A 20447-nucleotide genomic window follows, 5' to 3' on the forward strand; every position below is an offset into this window, starting at 1 on the left:
CTGCGATTTGCCCCCCTTAATCCTTTCAAACCCCCGCCAAAGAGGAGGCAGCGCATCGTAACTAGAAGTGAGGGCAATGGGAACAGCGAAGGTTACTGGGCATGCTCAGTGCACCCAACGTAGGGGATTGGGAGCGGGAGCTCTTTGTGCCGTTACACCCCCATACGTACTTCCCTGCGCAACCAGCTTTTCCTGACCTTCCTTCCTAGCTAAATTTACTTCCGCGCACGCGCAGAAAACACCCTTCGCCGCACATTCAGTCCCAGGGTAGGGTTGGCGCATGCGCCATTACAGAGGGGAAACTATGACGTCACACGGAACGGAGGCTCGCGATATTTCGTTTTCGTCCCGTTTCGCTGTTACCGGCGAGCAAGGGGCTGGGGGGGCTACGTCTATGGCCCGCCCCGCGGGGAGGCGGGGTTATGAGGCCACGCCCCGAGCTATGTGCTGCCGCCTTGGCCGCTTGCGGGACCTAGAGCGGCCGAGCAGCTGCGGACCCTTCACTGCCGCCCCGGGGGCCGGAGCATGAGCCTGGCGCCCGGGCGCCTGCAGTGAGGCCAGCCGGGCCCCGCGTTCTCTGCGCCATGAATCTGCACCAGGTGCTGACGGGCGCCGTGAACCCCGGGGACAACTGCTTCTCCGTGGGGAGCCTCCACGACCAGCCGCTGACGGTGAGTCCCGGGCCGGGCTGCCCCGACGTGCGCGCCCCGAGTCACCCCCTGGCGGGGCCTCTGCAGCCTGCGGGGCAGCCCCGCAGCGTCCCCAGGGCTACTCCCGGGTGCTGATCCCCTCCCCCCTTCGGGCCCGTGGGCCCCCGCTGCCCCCTCGCTCCGTCCTGCCCTCCCGCTGGGGACGCGGCGACTCTTCTCCCGGCCTCGTCCGCCCTGCACCAGGCACGGGCTGGCCTGAGCTCGCCGGGAGCCAGGTCGCTAACTGGATGCGTCCGGGAGGGGTGGGATTGGCATGGGCTGGTTCAGGTGCACTGGGGACACATGACCCGAGAGGCGGGGGAGCAGCACAACGCAGCTGATGAGATCAAAGTGTGATGAGTAGGGACGCTTCATTTCCTGCGCTTCTGTTGCTGCTGATAATGTTATCGTACACTACAATAGCGCACAGCCACGGTGTGTGCTAGGCACTGTCCACGTACACACGCAGGATGACACAATACATAATTTAAGGCCTATAGTACACCTGTTCAGAACTCCTATTGGAGGAGAACTATTCACACCTTTTTTAAGATCATGATTAATGATGGTTGTGATGAAAAAGCTATAAACAATAAGCCATAGTTTGTTTATATATATATGTGTATATGCGCAATGTTATGTTAAAATACATGTCATATAGTGTCTTTCAGAGATTTGCAAGTGTAAGTATTTGGTTCCTTAAGAAAGTGAATCTACATGTCAGATTTCATAAATGAAAATATTTTACTCATGTTTTCAAGTTGACAAGTCCTTACACTGGCATAAGCTAACACTTGAGTTTTATTGCATTTTGAGTAGATGACAGTTGCACATCTGTATTGCATCTGGTGAAGACTTGTTATGCTGACAGGAGAGCCCTCTCCCGTTGGCATAATTACTCTATCTTGGCTAGAAGCAGAAGCTATGTTGTTTGGGAAAGCATTTGAGATAGAGCTGGTGTGGACAGTGTGAAATTTGTGTTGGTTGGGGTGTGGGAGTGAGGCTTTTTCACATCCCTGACCGAGTAAGTTAGATTGACTCAAGCAATAGTGTAGACTTGCTGTAAGAGATATGTAAGAGGTCCTTGAAAGTGGCACAAAAAAAAATCCTTAAAGGTAGAGCTATTTTTAGCACACTTTTTTTGCCATGTAGTAACTCTGTATTATGTTCTAAAATCTTGAAGTAAAATCTAGTATTTCTGAACTTCCTGTTTGCATGCACCCTGCTGCTGGAAAGTAACTGTGCACGGCACTTTAAGTACAAATTAGGCTTCTATACAGTTTTTAATTTTTGTTAATAAGGAGGATTTTTCTCCTTATCCTTTCACTCTCCAAAGCCCACTATTCCACCCTGCCTTTATTTAATGGAGTGACTAGTTTTATTTGAGTTTCGTTTGTCTATAAACTTGAAGAAGTATCCTCATCATAATAGACTATGGAGTTCAAAAGACTCAATCCTGAGTCTGAATTTTAAACTATTATCTTCTATTTCTCTTCTTTCCCTGGTTTGGCTCCCTCTTTCTTAGGGTGCTTCATCATCTGAGTATCTTATCCTCATTCTTTTCCTATCTTTTCCCATTAAATGATGCTCGTGGTATTGTTGCTGTGCTTAAGTCTTTGGCTGGATGAAACTGTCCGGAACCTAGTCAGTTTTGCTTGGTACACAGTATATCAGAAGGGGCCCAAAGCAGAACTTAGCAGATTTCTGTCAGTTTCACTCTGGAGCAGCAGCACCCAAGATAATGCTATAAACTGTGGGATATCTTCAGTCTTGCACCCAGTTTAACTCACTGCCTAATCGGTTGGAGAGTGACTGCTAGACCTATTTTTAGTTTTTGTGCGTAGTAGGCATACTTCTGTGCTCCCCTGCTGAGTTTGTTAACAACTACAACATTGGAAGACAAACTACTTGTTCGCTATCTGACACTTTGATCATCCTGCAAGGAGTTCCATCTGGGCGACCTCTGTAGTAATGGAGGCTCTGTGTCATCACAGGAATTTTCCTGAGTAGTTGCAGATTCAGAACCTGCAAGTTGCTGCTCAAAAGAGGAAGTAATCCGAATAAAGCTTTGTTATAGACAGTCAGCTCAATCAGTTTGGAAGGAAAAAAAAATTAAAAATAGCTTACAGTACTACACCTGCTTTTGGATCCATCTTTCAGATTTTCCCATTTGTTTAAATGTTTACCTATTGTAGTGTGGTGACTCCTAAGCAGCATGAAACTGTACGTGAAAAACAATGTAATTTCCTTTACAGCAAAATGCCTTTAATTGTGCAAAGTAAAGAAGCGAGACAAATAGAGAATTCTCTTATCTTTTACTTATACTCAAGTTTAGATCTGTCTTCTAATGACATTAGGTTCCTTTTTTAAAACTTCAGGTTATCAGGATCACTTCCATAGAATGACTGCTGAGCAACTCTGTCCAGTATTGCAGCCTGTCTGATTAGAAGAGTGTTTAGAACTCTGTAATGACCTGGAAGTGGTAGCTTTCTGTTGGGAGGGAGGAATATGCCAAACTGTACTGTTTTGAGTAATACTACCTTGAGAGACCTTTGTTTTCAAGAGCAGTTTTGACACAAATATAATCATAGGAATTTCTATATGTGTATTAAATCTTTTATATATTTGTGGTATGCAGGAAAGCATATTACACCTCTACCCCGATATAATGCTGTCCTCGGGAGCCAAAAAATCTTACCGCGTTATAGGTGAAACCATGTTATATTGAACTTGCATTGATCCGCCAGAGAGAGAGAGAGAGAGAGAGAGAGACACACACACACACAGCGCTGCTTTACCGTGTTATATCGGATCACGTTATATTGAGGTAGAGGAGTATTAAGGGGAATTTTTAGCCAGTAGTCTCAAAACCGAAGATCAAAAATGTCCTTCATTGCCCTTTTTTTGGGGTGTGGTGGTGGTTCTCATGATGTACAACTTACTCAGATTTCTCCACACCTATTTGAATGAGTACAAAAAAGGTACTGTAAATAAGTTGAGTGATCCCACTAGTTACTTTTATACAAAGAAATGGCTGATCTTTCAATTGATGTACAAGGGTTGGAATGTAAGCATTCTTCTCTCCTTAATTATGTCACTACCAGTTAGTGCTTATACCATGATCACTTAGAAATGAAGAGTTAAATGTATGAGAAGTATGAAACTTTATTTGAATTTTTAGTTAAACATTGGAAGTTTTTAAAATATCATGCAAAACAAAATGAAAATAGCTGCAAATAGAAGTAGCTCACAAATGCTGTGGGTTTTTTTTGTACAACTTGTGTTTAATCCATAGACAGTGTTCTTCTAACCCTTCCACTCTACCCCAATAAATCTTTAACTGTCAAAATAGAACAAGAAGACTACCCATGTTGTTTAGAAGAGATTTCAGGAAAATATCCTTGGTGATAATACAGAAGCATAAGTTCTAGTCAGCCTCAAGTTTGGACCTCCCTCATACTAGCAATACGGAAATGATATGGTAGTTGTGACTCAAACACCAGGACCCCCCTGATGGATTATACTCTAGTTCATGGGTTCTCAATACAAGTTTTCATTGACTTGTATGCTTCTAGTGTTAGTGATTCAAAACCTACTGAACATAAAGTTCTGAGCACTTCTTTATTTGCAGTTGTCTTGCATGTGATAAGTGAGAATATATGCACCTTGGAACATGCTGTTTGCTGATGACTTAGTGATATATGCAGAAGATTAAGACGATGTAAGCCAACTTTGAACAGTGGCAACATAGTTTTGAGCAGGCTGGACTTCACTTTGGTCTTACCAACATTCACTCTATGAGAACTGAAGGAGGACTCAGCATAAAGGATATCCCTCGACCCACGCCGCTTCCAGCAGCCCCCATTGGCCTGGAACAGCCAACCGCGGCCAGTGGGAGCCGCAATTGGCCGGCGGACGCGGTAGGTAAACAAACCAGCCCGGCCCACCAGGATGCTTACCCTGGCGGGCCACGGGCCAAAGGTTGCTGATCCCTGTCATGGGAAGAAAGCTTAGAGGGAGAAAGAGAATTTAAATATCTAGAATTAGTGGTTGCTGACAATGGTGCCCTCCTGAGTGATGCCTGGCATTGTAGTAAAGTTGCTCAGTGCAAATGGTAGTAGCTGACCCAAGTTCTTTGTGATTAAAAAAAGATGCCAATAAAGTTAAGGGTGGTCAAATCACAGTTTTATACAATCCTAATGTACAGAACAGGGACTTGGCCAGCCACTGGAAAAGAAATGGGTATGTTGTCTAAATGAAGCTGCTGAGATAATAGGAAATAAGTGGTGTTGTAAGGGATCTAATAAAGGTTGCTCCAATTAAGACAAGTTGAGGGAGGCTGTGCTACGTGGATATGGGCATATCCAGCGGAGACCTGAGAGCTATGTTGGTAAGATGTCTCTTGCAATAATCTTCCCCTGGTTGTCTTCTATCAACGACCAAAGTCTTGGTATGTGGACTGGATATCGGTGGACACTGGAGAGACAAGTCTGCATTACGGCCTAGCATTCTATCATGAATTTTGGAAGAAGGCTATAAAAGTTACTGACCTAAAATAGGGAAGTGGCAAGAAAGAAGACAACTTGTGAAGCCTAATGTATATTTGCTATTTTTAGCTTCACTACACTTCAGATGAAGCTAAAATACAGGGAGTATATACTACCATTATTGCTACTAATTCTCTGTTTTAGAGACCACAAGTATGTAAGCCAACAAATAAGGCACTTCACTGAAACTTCACCAAAATGCTACCTATTTGGCTTTTTCGCACATCTGCAGTATTTGAGTTTAAAGTAACTTGACCTGTAAGTTTAAGTATTACCTCCCACACTCATCATGGATGCTACTTTAATATCTGAAGCATTGTTCAGAGTGTTTTGTTTTGTGTAATCAATACTGTCACCACAGTCTTTGTTGAATGGCTTTACAGATGTTTACTTATTTATTTTGTCTCTAGTGACTCTTACAGTCCTTTTAAAAAAATCTTTATACTGTGCTAACTCGTACTTTTGTGTTGTGAGTTTACAGTTGTTATGCTACAGTGTATAAAAATAGTTTAAACTAGAGTTTGGAGGAACTTGGAAGTTCTAATAGTCATTACAAAATTTCGGGGAAGTATAAAAAAGCAAATGACTTGGGTATATGCATATTATGTATTTCTCTAATCTAATGCTGGTACTTTACTGGAGAAGAAACTTCTGTTCCATTATGTTTTCTCTTAATTATTGGAATGGTTACTTAAAGAAAACAGTGTTGGTATGGCTCCATTTACTTAGTTATTTCTTTCAAAGATAAATTTTTACAAACTTGTTAATTTATTAATGTTAAGATGTCAGGTTTAAAATGTAATACATTTTGGAGGAAAGAGTATGCTGCAGTGATAATACAAGCTCATGAAATATTTTTTTATCACTAAAAATGAAAAATGTTTACTTTCTTTCCTGACTTTGGGTATGAGGAGAAAAACATGAAATAAAAAATGTATATGTAATTACTATATGGTTGAGGAGAACCATTTAATAAATAGCCTTGCCTGAATTCTGTCCAGTAGTTCTTCATCATGACTGAGCTTTGGAACTTTAATGCTAGATTCTTTGTGGTTTTGTGGAACAGAGAGATTTTTAAACTTTCTGCTACACTTGGACTCATCTCTGGTGCAGGACAAACAACAGTTTTAAGGTTCACTTTGTTCAGCCCAACAAAAATAGGTACTTCATGCTATTTGAAAGCACAATAGATAGGGGAATTCTGGTATAAAGCTTTGTTCCCAGTTCAAGTACATTATATTTTAAAATCTTTACACTTTTACTTGCAATACCTTTTCAGTTCAGTTCAAGGTTCCATTTAAAAAAAGGGGGTGAGGAGAAGAATCCTCCTTAAAGATATGTATAGTTGTTGTCTGGTAATTAAGGCAGTTTTGTTTTACATGCATGTAAAAATTGGTAGCAATACTTGTAAAAACTCTTTTTTAAAAAGATAGCATAGACACAATGCGTGGTTTGGCATAAAGATTCTGTTGAGATTCTCCTGGGAATAACCTGCCTTACTGACTTGTTGCTTGTCACGCAAAGTTACTCGTCGGTCCCATACATGTGCAGGAAAGGAGCCTTTTATTTTGTGCACCATATTTCCTGATTTAGCATACAGAATTTAGTTGCTTTAGTAGATTAAATTTTTTTTATGTGCAAGTTCTGGGTTATAATTTAAAAAAAAAATTTCCTGCACATAATTCCTAACTCTTACAGATACTGGATTGTACCGATAGATTTATTTTTTTATGTTTAAAGAGTTACTTATAAAGTGAAAACTTTACCTAAAACAATAAGAATTTTGTAGCAGTTAAGTTATTGGCTGTAATATCTTCTGTTAACAGTTCTGTAAAATTGCCTTAGTGTTATCTTCAAAGGAAAACATTTGCTAATCCTCTCTCAAGAATTTTAGGATGCAGGGATAAAATAGCTGAAAGCTGGATAATAAGCAAATAGAAAGCAGGTGAAAATCCAATACCACATGCAAATAAACTTTTCTCAGTCTTAGGTGCACAGAAAGATGTTTAATTTTCTAAATCCAGATATGTGGTGGCAAGACATCAGCTATTAAAATCTTGTTTCCGTAGTTGTAACTGGTTTTACCCTGTTTGCTTTTGTTCACTGGTTTTAAAAACATTGTTTAACGTACATACCAAGAGCATGATAATGTCAACAGTATCTGCTTGTTTCATTGCACAGACTACTCCACAAATAACCTAGGACATTTTAATTCTTAAAGGTGAATTGAAGGGCTTTTTACCTGCCAAAACTGGAGTTAAAAGTTCTCTTTCCACTACAGAGACGCCACTAACACTTAGACCTAGTTTGTACCGGAAGAACCTTACTGGGATAGGCCTGCTTGTTCAGACACATCTTATACTGGCAAAAGATTGTACAGAGCTGCGTTCTATATAGTATTTCAGGTGTTTATGAAGTTATTGGCTATGGTCTGTGAAATGGTGAGCCTGAACTCCGTTCTTGGCATGCAAGTCAAGGAGAAAATATCAATAACCATTTACTCCTGTTCTTGGATACAAAAGTTACCTTTTATGAAAACAAAATCAGTTGCAGACCCATAAGTACAAAAACGTAACAAGGTATGAACAGAATGATCCAGGTGAGGCACTAATTACCTGCATTTTTTTAAAGGGTGCACACAAAGTGAGTGTTTGGGAGGTTGTTGTATTTACGAGAATACTAAAGGAAGGCTCAGGAATATAGAGAACAGAAGGAAGGCCAGAGAATCACACCAACATCCGGAAGAAGCAGGGCTACGTGATTGACTACCGACAGACAGACCTATCACCAGAGCTGATCTGTAGAACAGAAGGGTGTGCTTTCTGCTAGGCGCTAAGATACGGGAGGTGGACCTGAGGCTGAAGAGGATCCCAAGGGACAACCTTGATTTGAGTGATCCTGAACTAATTCAGTTTCAACTAAATGGAAGGATAAACAAAAATAGGTCTGCAATTAGGTTCCTTGATTTCAAAAGAGCAAACTTTAAAAAAAAATTAAGGGAATTAGGGAAGTGGACAGGACAGAACTCAAGGATCTGAATGTGGAGGAGGCTTTAAATCAAAGATGCAGAAGCTATGTGAAGCCTGCATCCCGAGCAAGTGGATAAAATTTGAGGACCACAACGGATGACCAAGCATCTCAGACAGGTCATTAAGAGAGCGCCTACAGGGAATGAAAAATGGAATAGATCAGCAAGGAAAGTTACCTCTTGGAAGTCAGAAAAGGAGAACTGCCAAAACCCAAGCAGAGTTGGACCTTGCAAAGGAAGTTAAAATCAATACTAAAAGGTTCTATAGCCATATAAATAAAAAGAAAACAAGGAAAGAAGAAATGGGACTGCTAAGCACTGAGGGTGGGAAGGATAAAGGATAATCTAGGCATGTCTGAACACCTAAACAAATACTTTGGGTCAGTTTTTAATGAGGGTGCTGAGCTTTGGGGTGGTGGCAGGGGGGCTAACGAAAATAAGGATGTGGAAGCTAAACTGAAACAGCTTAATGGGATCAAATTCAGGGGCTTGGATAATCACCATCCAAGAATATTAAAGGAAATGGCACATGAAATTGCAAGCCCAACAGTAGGGATTTTCAGTGATCTGTAAACTCGAGAGTCATACCCTATGACTGGAGAATTGCTACTATAGTTCCTTTTAAGAAAGGGAAAAAAGTGATCTGTGAAACTACAGGCCAGATAGTTTGACCTCAATTGTATGCAAGCTTTTGGAACAAAATTTGAAAGAGAAAGTAGTTAAGAATAAAGAGCTGAATGGTAATCAGGATAAAATAGAACATAGTTTTACAAAAGAGAGATTGTGCCAGACCAACGTGATCTTCTTTGAGAAGATAACTGATGTTATTTATTTATTTATTTTAGACAAAGGAAATACAGTAGATCCAATCTATGTGGATTTCAGAAAGGCATTTGATACTATTCCCTATGAGAAATTATTAATTAAATTGGAGATGATTAGGATTAATATGAGAATTGAAAGGTAGATAAGGAATTGGTTAAAGTTAGGCTACACTTGGTCATACTAAAAGGTGATCTGTCAGTCTGGACAGAGGTTGCTAGTGAAGTTCCTCAGGGATGGATCTTGGGACAAATCTTAGTTAACATTTTCATTAATGACCTTGATACAAAAAGTGGAAGTGTACTAATAAAATGCGTGGATGAAAAAGTTGGGAGATATTGCCAATATGGAGGACTGAAATATTATACAAGAATTTCTGGACAACCTTGAAAACTGTAGTAATAGAAATGGGATGAAATTTAATAGTGCAAAGTGCAAGGGACTAACAACAAGAAGTTTTGCTATAAGCTAAGGACTTATCAGTTGGAAGTGACAGGAGGAGAAAGACCTGGCTGTATCGGTCAGTTGTAAGAGGATTGAGCTGAGAATGGGATATGGCTGTGAAAAAAGCTAATGGAATCCTAGCATGCATCAAGTGAGGTATTTCCAGTAGAGAGAGGGCAGTGTTAGTACCATTATACAAGGCACTGGTGAGACCTCGTGTGGAATGCTGTGTGCAGTTCTGGTCTCACATGTTGGACAATGAATTCAAACTGGAATATGTGCAGAAAACCTACATTATGAGAGGAGACTTAAAGAGCTTGGTTTGTTTAGCCTAACAAAATGAAGGCTGAGGGGAGATATTGTAGGAGCTGGATTTTATAATGTACTATGAGAATTAATGTATGATTTGAGTTCATCCTGTCAGCCACCCTTTTTGAATAGCAGAGAGGAATGACAGACCAGAACAATCCTTCTGACTGATTATGGTCACCTTTTGTTTTAGGATAAATTATAACGTCTACTATGGTTTTCTATATGTATTACAAATTAGGCACTCTAGTTAAATATCCATTTCTTTGTTTTAAGGTTTAGTAAGTAAAAGACAGGATTCTGTATTGTCTATGTTAAGTAGATTAGAGAAACATTGAAGGCAAGAAGAACAGGAGTACTTGTGGCAGCTTAGAGACTAACAAGGCAAGGTTTAATTTGCAATACCTTTCTGCTCAATATAAAATACTACTGTTTGTATTCTCAATCTGTTTGTGTAAATGAGGATGTATGCATCAGGAAAAGATAAGGTGTAAAAACCATTGTTATAGCCAGAGTCAAGGAAGAAGTAGTAAAGAGACATCAAAGAATCATCAACGTGCATCCATAATGAAGGGCAGATTGACGACCCTGAGGTAAAGGCTGGCACCCCGAGGACAATTAATTAAATCAAAACAAAGGACAGGATGACCCTCTCAAAGGTGTATTGGAATGTTTACACCAATTAAGAAGTAACGGATCACAGACTGACACAGCAAAATCCATAGACTTCAACAAAGGAAAAAAAAAACCTATAAGAATCAGGGTGCTCTGCCATGAGGCTTTGGGTTCGTCTTGCCACACTCCAGGAGCATCGGATCGTGATCGACAAGAGCCCAGCTCCACACTCGTGCTCAATCTAACTGGCCATTAGATTGACTCGAGCTACAACAGACAGGTAACTATGAACATCACTGGCAGGACTGTGTGTGTGTGTGTGAGAGAGAGAGAGGCTGAAAAGCATATGCTAACTGTTGTATTCTCAATAAATGCTGTGTATTTACCTTCCTCTATAAAGATGCGGTGTACTTTGTATGAGCATAACAATATGATTGCATCTATAAATACATCAGAGGGATAAATACCAGGGATGGAGAGTTGTTTCTTAAAAGATAATGTTGACGCAAGAACAAGTGGTATAAATTGTCCATCAACAAGCTTAGGCTTGTAATTAGATCAATGTTTCTAATCATCAGAGGAGTGAAGTTCTGGAATAGCCTTCCAAGTGACCAGTGGGGGCAAAAAACCTATCTGGCTTCAAGACTGAACTTGATAAGTTTATGGAGGGGATGGTAGGATGAGACTGACTACAATGGGACGTGTCCAATCTACAACTGCTAGTAACGAATATCCCCAATGGCCGGAGATGGAACACTAGATGGAGAGAGCTCTGAATTACTACAGGGAATTCTTTCCCAGGTGTGTGGCGGGTGGGTCTTGCTGACATGTTCATGGTCTAATTTATCATCATCATTTGGGGTTAGAAAGGAATTTTCCCTCAGATCAGATTGGCAGAGACCCTGGGTGTTTTTCACCCTCCTCTGTAGCATGGGGTATGGATCACTTGCCGGTTTAGACTAGAATAAATGATAGATTCTCTGTAACTTGGAGTCCTCAAATTGTAAGCTAGTTGTTATTTGGGGACCTTTGTGTGCTAGCATAACGCAATCAGGATTGAGGCTTTGTGGTGGGTGTTATACAGATATACAGTCCTGCCATTAAGAGCTTATATCAAGACTGAGTTGAGTGGTGGGTGTAGAAGAGAAGGAAAGGGAGAAAAGTTGAAATAAAAGAAATATGACGTGATGCATACTTTTTACAGATCTATTTGTAAATTATAAGTAGACTAGAGATACTAAAGTCTCTGCGGGCCATCTGCTAGTGCAGGGGTCTCAAACATGCGGCCCGCGGAGCTCTTCCCTGCGGCCCGCGGAGCTCCCCAGGGCCGCCCAGAGGGGGGGGCAAAGGGGGCAATGGGCCCCGGGCTCCGCAGGGGCCCCCAAGAGAAAAGCGGAGGCTCCCGCCTCCGCCCCTCTCCTGGAGCCTTCCCCCCCCCTTACCCCCCTTACCCGAGCGCGTCTCCGTCCGAGCGCCTGAGCCCCTCCCCGATCCGAGCCGCGTGGGGAGGGGGCGGGGCTGGGAGCTCTGGGCTGAGCGCTGCGCTCGGCGTGGAGCTCCCAGCCCCGCCCCCTCACCACGCGGCTCTGAGCGGGACGAAGCTCAGCCCTCGCCGGAGACGAGCTCGGGTAAGGGGTGGGGGGGGAAGCGGGAGCCGCCGGGGCCGGGCCGGGGCCTGGGTGGGAAGCGGGACCCGCCGGGGCCGGGGCCGGGCCGTGAGGGGGGGGGAAGGGAAGCGAGACCCGCCGGGCCGGGCCGGGGGGTGGGGGAGGGAAGCGGGACCCGCCGGGGCCCGGCCGGGGGGGGGGGAAGGGAAGCGGGACCCGCCGGGGCCGGGCCGGGGGGGGTGGGGGAGGGAAGCGAGACCCGTTGGGGTGGGAAGCGGGACCGGCCGGGGTGGGGAAAAGAGGGACCCGCCGCCGCCGAAGCGCAGCCCGGTCTTCCGCGGTGGGGGGCCCCTTCTGTTCCGGGACCCGCCGCCTAAGTGCCCCGCCGCCAAGCCACCAAACAGCTGTTGGTGGCGCTTAGCACTTTCCAGGAGGGAGGGGGGAGGAGCGGGGAGCCGCGCGCTTAGGGGAGGAGGTGGAGAAGAGACAGGGCAGGGGCGGGGCCTCATGGAAGGGGTGGATTGGGGGTGGGGCCAGGGGCAGCAAGGGGGCGTGTCAGTGATGCGGCCCTCGGGCCAATGCACTAGTCCTCATGCGGATTTTGAGTTTGAGACCCCTGTGCTAGTGTCAGGAGTAAGGTCCTGCAGCTAGCCTGCTTGCCTGCTAGCTTAACACCCCTCCCACCCCGAAGCAATCTAACAAGCCCCAGTCAGGCCACCTGATTGGCTAAACTGCCCAGTTGGCTCAGTGGATCAGCAGACCTGCTCTTAAGACCAGCAAAGTAGCAGAGTGCTGACTGCTGAAAGCATTCATCCAAGGTCACGATAGCCTTGGCCCCTGGAATCCCCCACTCCAGGTAACCTAGCTCTGACCCTCAGCTCCAATTTCAGACTGCTGATTCCTGTTGCAGTTCCACTTGTACAACAATTTCCATTACCGTCCTAATTCACACACTCACTTTTTTACACAGTCATCCCCCTTCCGCTTCCCATCCCCACAGTCACCCCAGGCATTTAACTACTTTAGTTATTTTTCATATCTGTGATCTCTCAAAGATAGAGATCTGAACAAAATCACTCCTAGGTGAGTGTTCCTGCCAATAGAACAGACTGTCACAAATCTAGCTTTGGTGCTGTTAAATTAGATGATCTCTGATTATGGCTTGTTACTACTTGGAAAATTACTATTCTGTGGCTAGACGCTATGGTGTCAGCCACCCTAGAGAGTCTCATAGATAGGACTATAATGTACTGTTAATTAAGGTAGGTTAAGGCATAACCGTAGCTCTTCCAAACAGGTCTTGTCAAACTGAGACAGCAATAGTAAAGGAACGTCAGAGACCTGTCACCAGCAGAGCTCCCCTGTATGTGTCTGTTAGTCAAGGGGCCAAAGAACAGAGTTACTCTTACCTGCACATTTGGCACCGTCAGCTTTGTGGTTAGTCAGACTTTTGAGTATGAATACTGCCCCATCAGCTTCACCGTACAACAGCCAAATAGTAGGGTCTTCCAAGAGCTGAGAAGCTGAAGACTTTTCTCTTTATGGTAATTGGCAACAGCTTTCTCAAGGCCTCGTCAGCCACTGGTTCTTTGGGACCATCCATCTTTGGCTAGGCGCAATCATGCCAATATAGGGCTTACTCCTACTGAGAGGCTAGCAGAAGGTTTCAAATGTGTGCTATGTGCCAATCAATGTAAATTTTGAATGGTAGAGAAAGTACATTGACCTAGGTCTTACATTGAAAGCTTTTATAAAGATTCACTTCAACATTATATTTGATTCTCAATAATAATAATTATGGCTGTCAAGTGATTAAAAAAAGAATCACCATTAAAAAAAACATGAGTAATCACACTGTTAATAATAAATATCATTTATTTAAATATTTTGGATGTTTTCTACATTTTCAAAAATATCGATTTCAGTTGCAACACAGAATACAAAGTGTACACTGCTCACTTTATATTTTTTATTACAAGTATTTGCACTGTAAAAAAAATAGTATTTTTTAATTCACCTAGTACAAGTACTGTAGTGCAATCTATGTATCATGAAAGTTGAACTTACAAATGTAGAATTATGTACAAAAAAAACTGCATTCAAAAATAAAACAAGGTAAAATTTTAGAGCCTGCAAGTCCACTCAGTCCTTCTTCTTGTTCAGCCAGTCATTCAAACAAGTCTGTTTACATTTGCAGGAAATAATGCTGCCCGCTTCTTGTTTACAATGTCACTTGAAAGTGAGAACAGGCGTTCGCATGGCACTGCTGTAGCCAGCATCGCAAGATATTTATGTGCCAGATGCGCTAAAGATTCATCTATCCCTTCATACTTCAATCACCATTCCAGGGGACATATGTCCCTGCTGATGACGGGTTCTGCTTGATAACAATCCAAAGCAGTTTGGACTGACGCATGTTCATTTTCATTATCTGAGTCAGATGCCATCAGCAAAAGGTTGATTTTTCTTTTTGGGGGGTTTGTGTTCTGTAGTTTCCGCATCGGAGTGTTGCTCTTTCAAGACTTCTGAAAGCATGCGCCACACCTCACTCCTCTCAGATTTTGGAATGCACTTCAGATTCTTAAACCTTGGGTCTAGTGCTGTAGCTTTCTTTAGAAATCTCACGTTGGTACCTTCCTTGTGTTTTGTCAAATCTGCAGAAAAGTGTTCTTAAAATGAATAATGTGCTGGGTCATCATCCAAGACTGCTATAACATGAAAAATATGGCAGAATGCGGGTAAAACAGAGCAGGGGTCATACAATTCTCCCCCGAAGAGTTCAGTCGCAGGTTTAATTAATGCATTTTTTTTAAACGAGTGTCATCAGCATGGAAGCATGTCCTCTGGAATGGTGGCCGAAGCATGAAGGGGCATACAAATGTTTAGCATATCTGGCACGTAAATACCTTGCAATGCCAGCTACAAAAGTGCCATGCAAATGCCTGTTCTCACTTTATGGTGACATTGTAAATAAGAGGACAGCATTATCTCCTGTACATGTAAACAAACTTGTTTGTCTTAGTGATTGGTTGAACAAGAAGTAGGACTGAGTGTACTTGCAGGCTTTGAAGTTTTACATTTTGTTTTTGTGTGCAGTTATGTTAAAAAAAAAATCTACATTTGTAAGTTGCACTTACACGACAAAGAGATTGCACTACAGTACAGTAACTCCACACTTAACGTCCTGTCACTTAACGTTATTTCGATCATATGTCCCTGCTCAGTTACAGAACATGCTCCATTTAAAGTTGTGCAATGCTTCACTATAACGTCGTTTGGCTGCCTGCTTTGTCCACAGTTGTTATCCCTCCCATATCAGCTCCCCCCCCCACACACACACACCTCCCACCTGCTGGCAGACCTTACGGATCAGTGCCTTCCCCCTCCTCCCCTCGCTTCCTGCCCGCGGCAATCAGCTGGCTTGCGGCGTTCAGGGGTGGGGAAGGAGCGAGGACTTGGTGCGCGGGCTCCCCCTGTCTCCCAAATGCCACAAGCCAGTTGACTGCTGTGAGCAGGAGGCAGGGGAGGGAAGGGGGAGCCTGCGTGCGGAGTCCTCGCTCCTCCCCACTTCCTCCTGCCCCCTGAACATTGCAAGCCAGCTGATTGCTGCAGGCAGGAGGGAAGGGGGAGCGGGGAGGACTCAGTGCACCTCTTCCCCCCCCCCCCACCTCCTGCCCATGGCACTCAGCTGGCTTGCGGTGTTCAGGAGGGAGGGGAAGCCTGTGCGCTGTGTCCTTGCTCCTCCCCCCTCCCTCCTGAACGCTGCAAGCCAACTGATTGCCTTGGGGAGGGGGAGCAAGAATGCAGTGTACAGAGTAAAGTGGGGGGAGAAGAGGTGGGTTAAGGGTGGAGACTTGGGGGAAGGGGTGGAGTGGGCGGGGCCGAGGGTTGAGCCCTCTGCCCCTGGTGCTTGCAGAGTAGGGGGAGCTGCTGCTGTGCAACATGCTTCTCCTAGCCTACAGCACCTTCAGCATCCTTGCCTGCCTCATTGTCTCTCGTGCCAGTGGGCTGTACCTGCGTAGGGTACGGCGGGGGCACCTCCCCGCTATAGTACTGTACTGTATGGCAAAAACAAATTTCCCTGGAACCTAACACTCCCCCCCATTTACATTCATTCTTACGGGGAAATTGGATTCGCTTAACATCGTTTCACTTAAACTCACATTTTTCAGGAACATAACTACAATGTTAAGTGAGGAGTTACTGTACTTGTAACATTCACCTGTATGAGGTGAATTGAAAAATACTATTTTTTATAATTTTTACAGTGCAAATATTTGTAACAAAAAATAATGTATACTTTGATTTCAATTACAACACAGAATACAATATAATATGAAAAGGTAGAAAAACATCCAAAATACTAAATTTCAGTCGGTATTCTATTGTTTAACAGTGTGATTAAACTGCGATTAATCAACAGCCCTAATAATCTTAACAATGGAGTTAACGAATGTATGAGCGTAGTGGTAAGACTGGTGCATCTACAATTCACAGAAAGGCTATCACAGTGTTGCTTAGTGTCATATGCAGTTGAAGTGGAGAAAGGTCATTGTTCGTGAGAGTAGCTATAATATGGGACTAAGAGGAGGAGCTTTGTAAAGCTGTATCTATAAAGCAGTAAGGTAGAACCCTGTATATCCGACTTGCCATTATATAATCTTACTCTCCGCATTAACTGAACAACCAGCGCACACATGTCCGGAAGCAGGCAGTCTGTCTTGTGGCCGCTAGACAGCACTGCAGCCTCATACTTCCCCAAGGCTCCGCCCGCTCACTCCATTTCCCCCCTCCCTCCATCACTCGCTTCCCCCCCACACACACTTTCACTAGGCAGGGGCTTGGTGTGGGAGGGGGTGCAGGCTCTGGGCTGGGGCTGAGGGGTTCGGAGTGTGGGAGGGAGCTCCAGGCTGGGGCAGGGGGTTGGGGGGCGGGAGGGGGCGAAGGGTGCAAGCTCTGGGAGGCAGCTTGGGTGTGGGCTCAGGGCTGGGGCAGAAGATTGGAGTGCAGGAGGGGGTGCAAGGTGAAGGCTCCATCCAAGAGGCGCTTACCACAGGCGGCTCCTGGTTGGCAGTGCAGTGGGGCTAAGGCAGTCTCCCTTCCTGCTCTGCCCCCACACCACTCCTGGAAGCAGCTGGCATGTCTCTGCGGCCCCTGAGTGGGGGGGGTCACAAAGACATGCCAGCTGCTGCCCCTGCCCCCCAGCACCAACCCATCGGGAGCTGCAGGGGCAGTGCTTGCGGCTCGGAGCAGGGGGCAGCAGGTCTTCATGTGCTGCCCGCACACGCAAGCACCACCACCACGGGGTTGATGCGGAGTCAGCACTGTGGGGTGAGGGCAGCGCATGGAGCAGCCTGCCCTCCTCTCCCACGTGAGCCACGGAGACATGCTGCCAGTCGCTTCTGGGGCGAGGGCAGGCAGGGAGCCTGCCTTAGACCCACTGCGCTGCCAGACTTTTAGCAGCCGGAGACCACAATCGACTGGCAGAGGCTCCAGGGTCGACCAGTTGATTGCGATTTACTGGTTGGTGACCACTGGTCTACGTGAATGATGATGAACCAAGGATAGCTTCTATAAAGAAGTGTATCAAAAGGGATAACTGTACTTACTGATTTATCTTTATATAGTATCTAGAGGTGGTGGTATTAAGTAGTTGTAGATTTGCTGTAACTCTTGTTTTGTTTCTTTTTACAGGCTTATGCATCAGGATGTGATATCGTTATATTGGGGACTGATTTTGAAAGATTACAAATAATCCCTGGAGCAAAACATGGCAATATTCAAGTGGGATGTGTGGACTGCTCAATGCAGCAAGGGAAGGTATGTAGTAATGTTACTAATAATGCTCAGTGTTAATTTATGGGAGGGATCACCACATAACAGTGCTTTCCAGTTAGTTACAAAGCTCACAGTTTAAGCACAAATGAAGAGACAGAGGTCAAGGGAATAACAATAGGCAAAACTTAATTTACTGAATTCACTGTAGGCAGCATAACAGAAGGGCCTCTCAAATAAAGAATTAATAGCATTCGGGGAGAGGGACCTTGCAAATGAGCTCAGGAAGATCGTACAATGCATAAGTAGCTGCATGGAAGAGGGCACAGAGGGATTGTGAAAATCTGGCAAACAAGTTGAGGTTGTGAGTATTGGCAAAGAGAGATATGACAGAACCAATCTATAGATCTAGATATACATGTACTAACTTCATGTTAGTAAGTATGTGAATATGATGCTATGGTGCATAAGCAACACAGAGATTTGTATTACCAGCAGAGCGTTGATAGGCTGGTAGAAGGAGACTGTTCGTTATTTACTCACATTAAATAGAAGAAAACCTATTCTGAACCGAGTAGTCTGTATAATTGGATGATCTTACTATTGTTACCCTTGTCCTCTCTTCCTTTTCTTTTCACCTGCTGCATTTTACCTCTGTTCCTAAAGAGCTATTTCGGGCAGAGGCCATGTCTTCTGTGCTTGAACAGCACTTAGCACCAGAAGGCCCTGATCTTATCTAGAGCTTTTGAATACTACCACAGTAACAAGATATTTGTATGAAAAAGAAACAGATTACATTCTTGAAATTGTCGTTCATGAATGGTCTTGACGTCTTGCTATGCAAAATAACTTAAGTTCATTTGGCTCAAATGTTCTGCATATGTTAGTCATGTTGCCGGCACAGAGGTCCGAGGCGACAGCAACAGTGGTTCGTTGCCCGGTGTGCTTCGCTTCCAATAAACACACCAAGGTGGAGAAGCAAAACCAAGGTTTATTTGAGCCCAAATAAGGTGGTGCAAGGGAGACATAGCAATCTCAAATCCTGCACACAGATACAAACAGCTCTCTCTCTTTATACATGATTTTAGCTAAGCATCTTTATTACCCCCCACTACCTACCCCTCCCTCTACTCACCCCCCCTCCTCCCCCTCGCGTTCCCATACAGCAAGCACATTATAAAGACTTGGCAGCAAACATATTATCTCGTTAGTAACTTTTCTTGACCGGTCATTCTGTTTCACTTCCTTCAGCCAGGTGCAAGCAGGCTGTATAATTGCCTCCTGGTACTGATAACTAGTTGCCACACATTCCATTCTTTCCATCTGGCCTGTGGGGTTAATTAAAGTAACATGGAAGCGGTTCAGGCAAGCAGAGGCCTGATACAGGGAGCCTTCGTTGGCACTGTTGTTTTCCACCCCTCTGTCAACACTGGGCCATGCCTGGTGACACCAACAGTCATTTTAATCAAAATATTTAAAAATTAACCAGTCCAACCTAGAAAGTTATAACTAGATAGCTGTTGAACACTACTGTTTCCAAGCAAATAATGTGCACAACTGGAAAGTTCTAATGTGGCTTAACTGCTCACTTATGTGATACTATGTCAAGTGATGAATCTGCTAAGCAATGATAGGCCATGATACAGCAGGTGACTAATCTGGTGCTGCCTTTTGATTGGAAGCTAATAGGGCAGCCTCAGAAAGATCTGTGGGAGGATGGCTCTTGATAAGGGTGAGAAGCAGTGAGAAGCTTCTAGTGCAACTGAGTTGGGGGTTTCCTGAGTTACTTCTATGTGGCCAGGTCTGTCTTGATTTAAGAATAACAGGTGTTACGTAAATGAACAAATTACACCATACCTGATTCTGAGTCCAGTTGATCTCCAGCAATGAAGTTGGTGTGCTGCAAGTAGAATGGGGCAAATAATTGACTCTTCGGTTCACTTTCAGTTCCAGAAAGCTAGGGGGAAATGGTTGGGTTGAACGGAATAAAAAAATTCACAAGTTTCAACAAATTGAAAAAATTGGGGGTTTTTCAAGTTGAACAAGACAAAGATGTGACCAAATTGTTGCTTCCCTGTAGATTGTCCAAAAACAGGAAATTTAGAAAACATGACCTATGGGGAAAGGCTGAAAGAGTTGGGCATATTTAGTCATGAGAGGAGAAAGCTGAAGGGGCAGCCTTGGACAGGACCTGAGTCTTCAGTTATGTAAAAGATTGTTTATAAAGAGGACATGGATCAATAGTTTTCTATGTCCTCCAAGGGATTGGACAAGAAGTTATCATCTTAGAGTGCAGCAAGGATGATTTAGATATGTATTAGGAACAGTTTTTAATGGTAAAAATAGCTAAGCACAGAATTCCACTCAGTTCATGCACATGCACAAGAACAATGGCAATAGAATATTGAGACATCACTTTTTCGAAAGAACAGAGGTGTTTGTATGTAAAATCAGGATGGAGGTGAGAAGTGTATTTTTTTCCTAATGGATTAAAAAATGTGACCATGAAATGGTAATTACATTGTCATAATACATATGCAGCCTTACTTAACTTTTCTGACTTTTGAATTCATCTCTTCGGAACCTTAATTCCTTTAACATACTTTTTGAA

The 20447-nt window shown here is 43.9% G+C and overlaps 1 protein-coding gene across 2 annotated transcripts in view; it reads left to right on the forward strand.

The window, feature by feature from the left end:
• Positions 1 to 375: 375 nt before the first annotated feature.
• DMXL1 (Dmx like 1) overlaps positions 376 to 20447 on the forward strand; it is a 146339-nt gene continuing 126267 nt past the window's right edge. For both annotated transcript variants that reach the window (XM_045021744.1, XM_045021745.1), the window contains exons 1-2: positions 376 to 671; positions 17756 to 17881. In XM_045021744.1, coding sequence (XP_044877679.1) covers positions 585 to 671; positions 17756 to 17881 — 213 coding nt within the window. In that variant the 5' untranslated portion in view covers positions 376 to 584. The remainder of the gene's footprint in view (positions 672 to 17755; positions 17882 to 20447) is intronic.

Source organism: Mauremys mutica, chromosome 6 (genome assembly GCF_020497125.1).
Source record: "Mauremys mutica isolate MM-2020 ecotype Southern chromosome 6, ASM2049712v1, whole genome shotgun sequence".
NCBI classification, from domain to species: Eukaryota; Metazoa; Chordata; order Testudines; family Geoemydidae; genus Mauremys; species Mauremys mutica.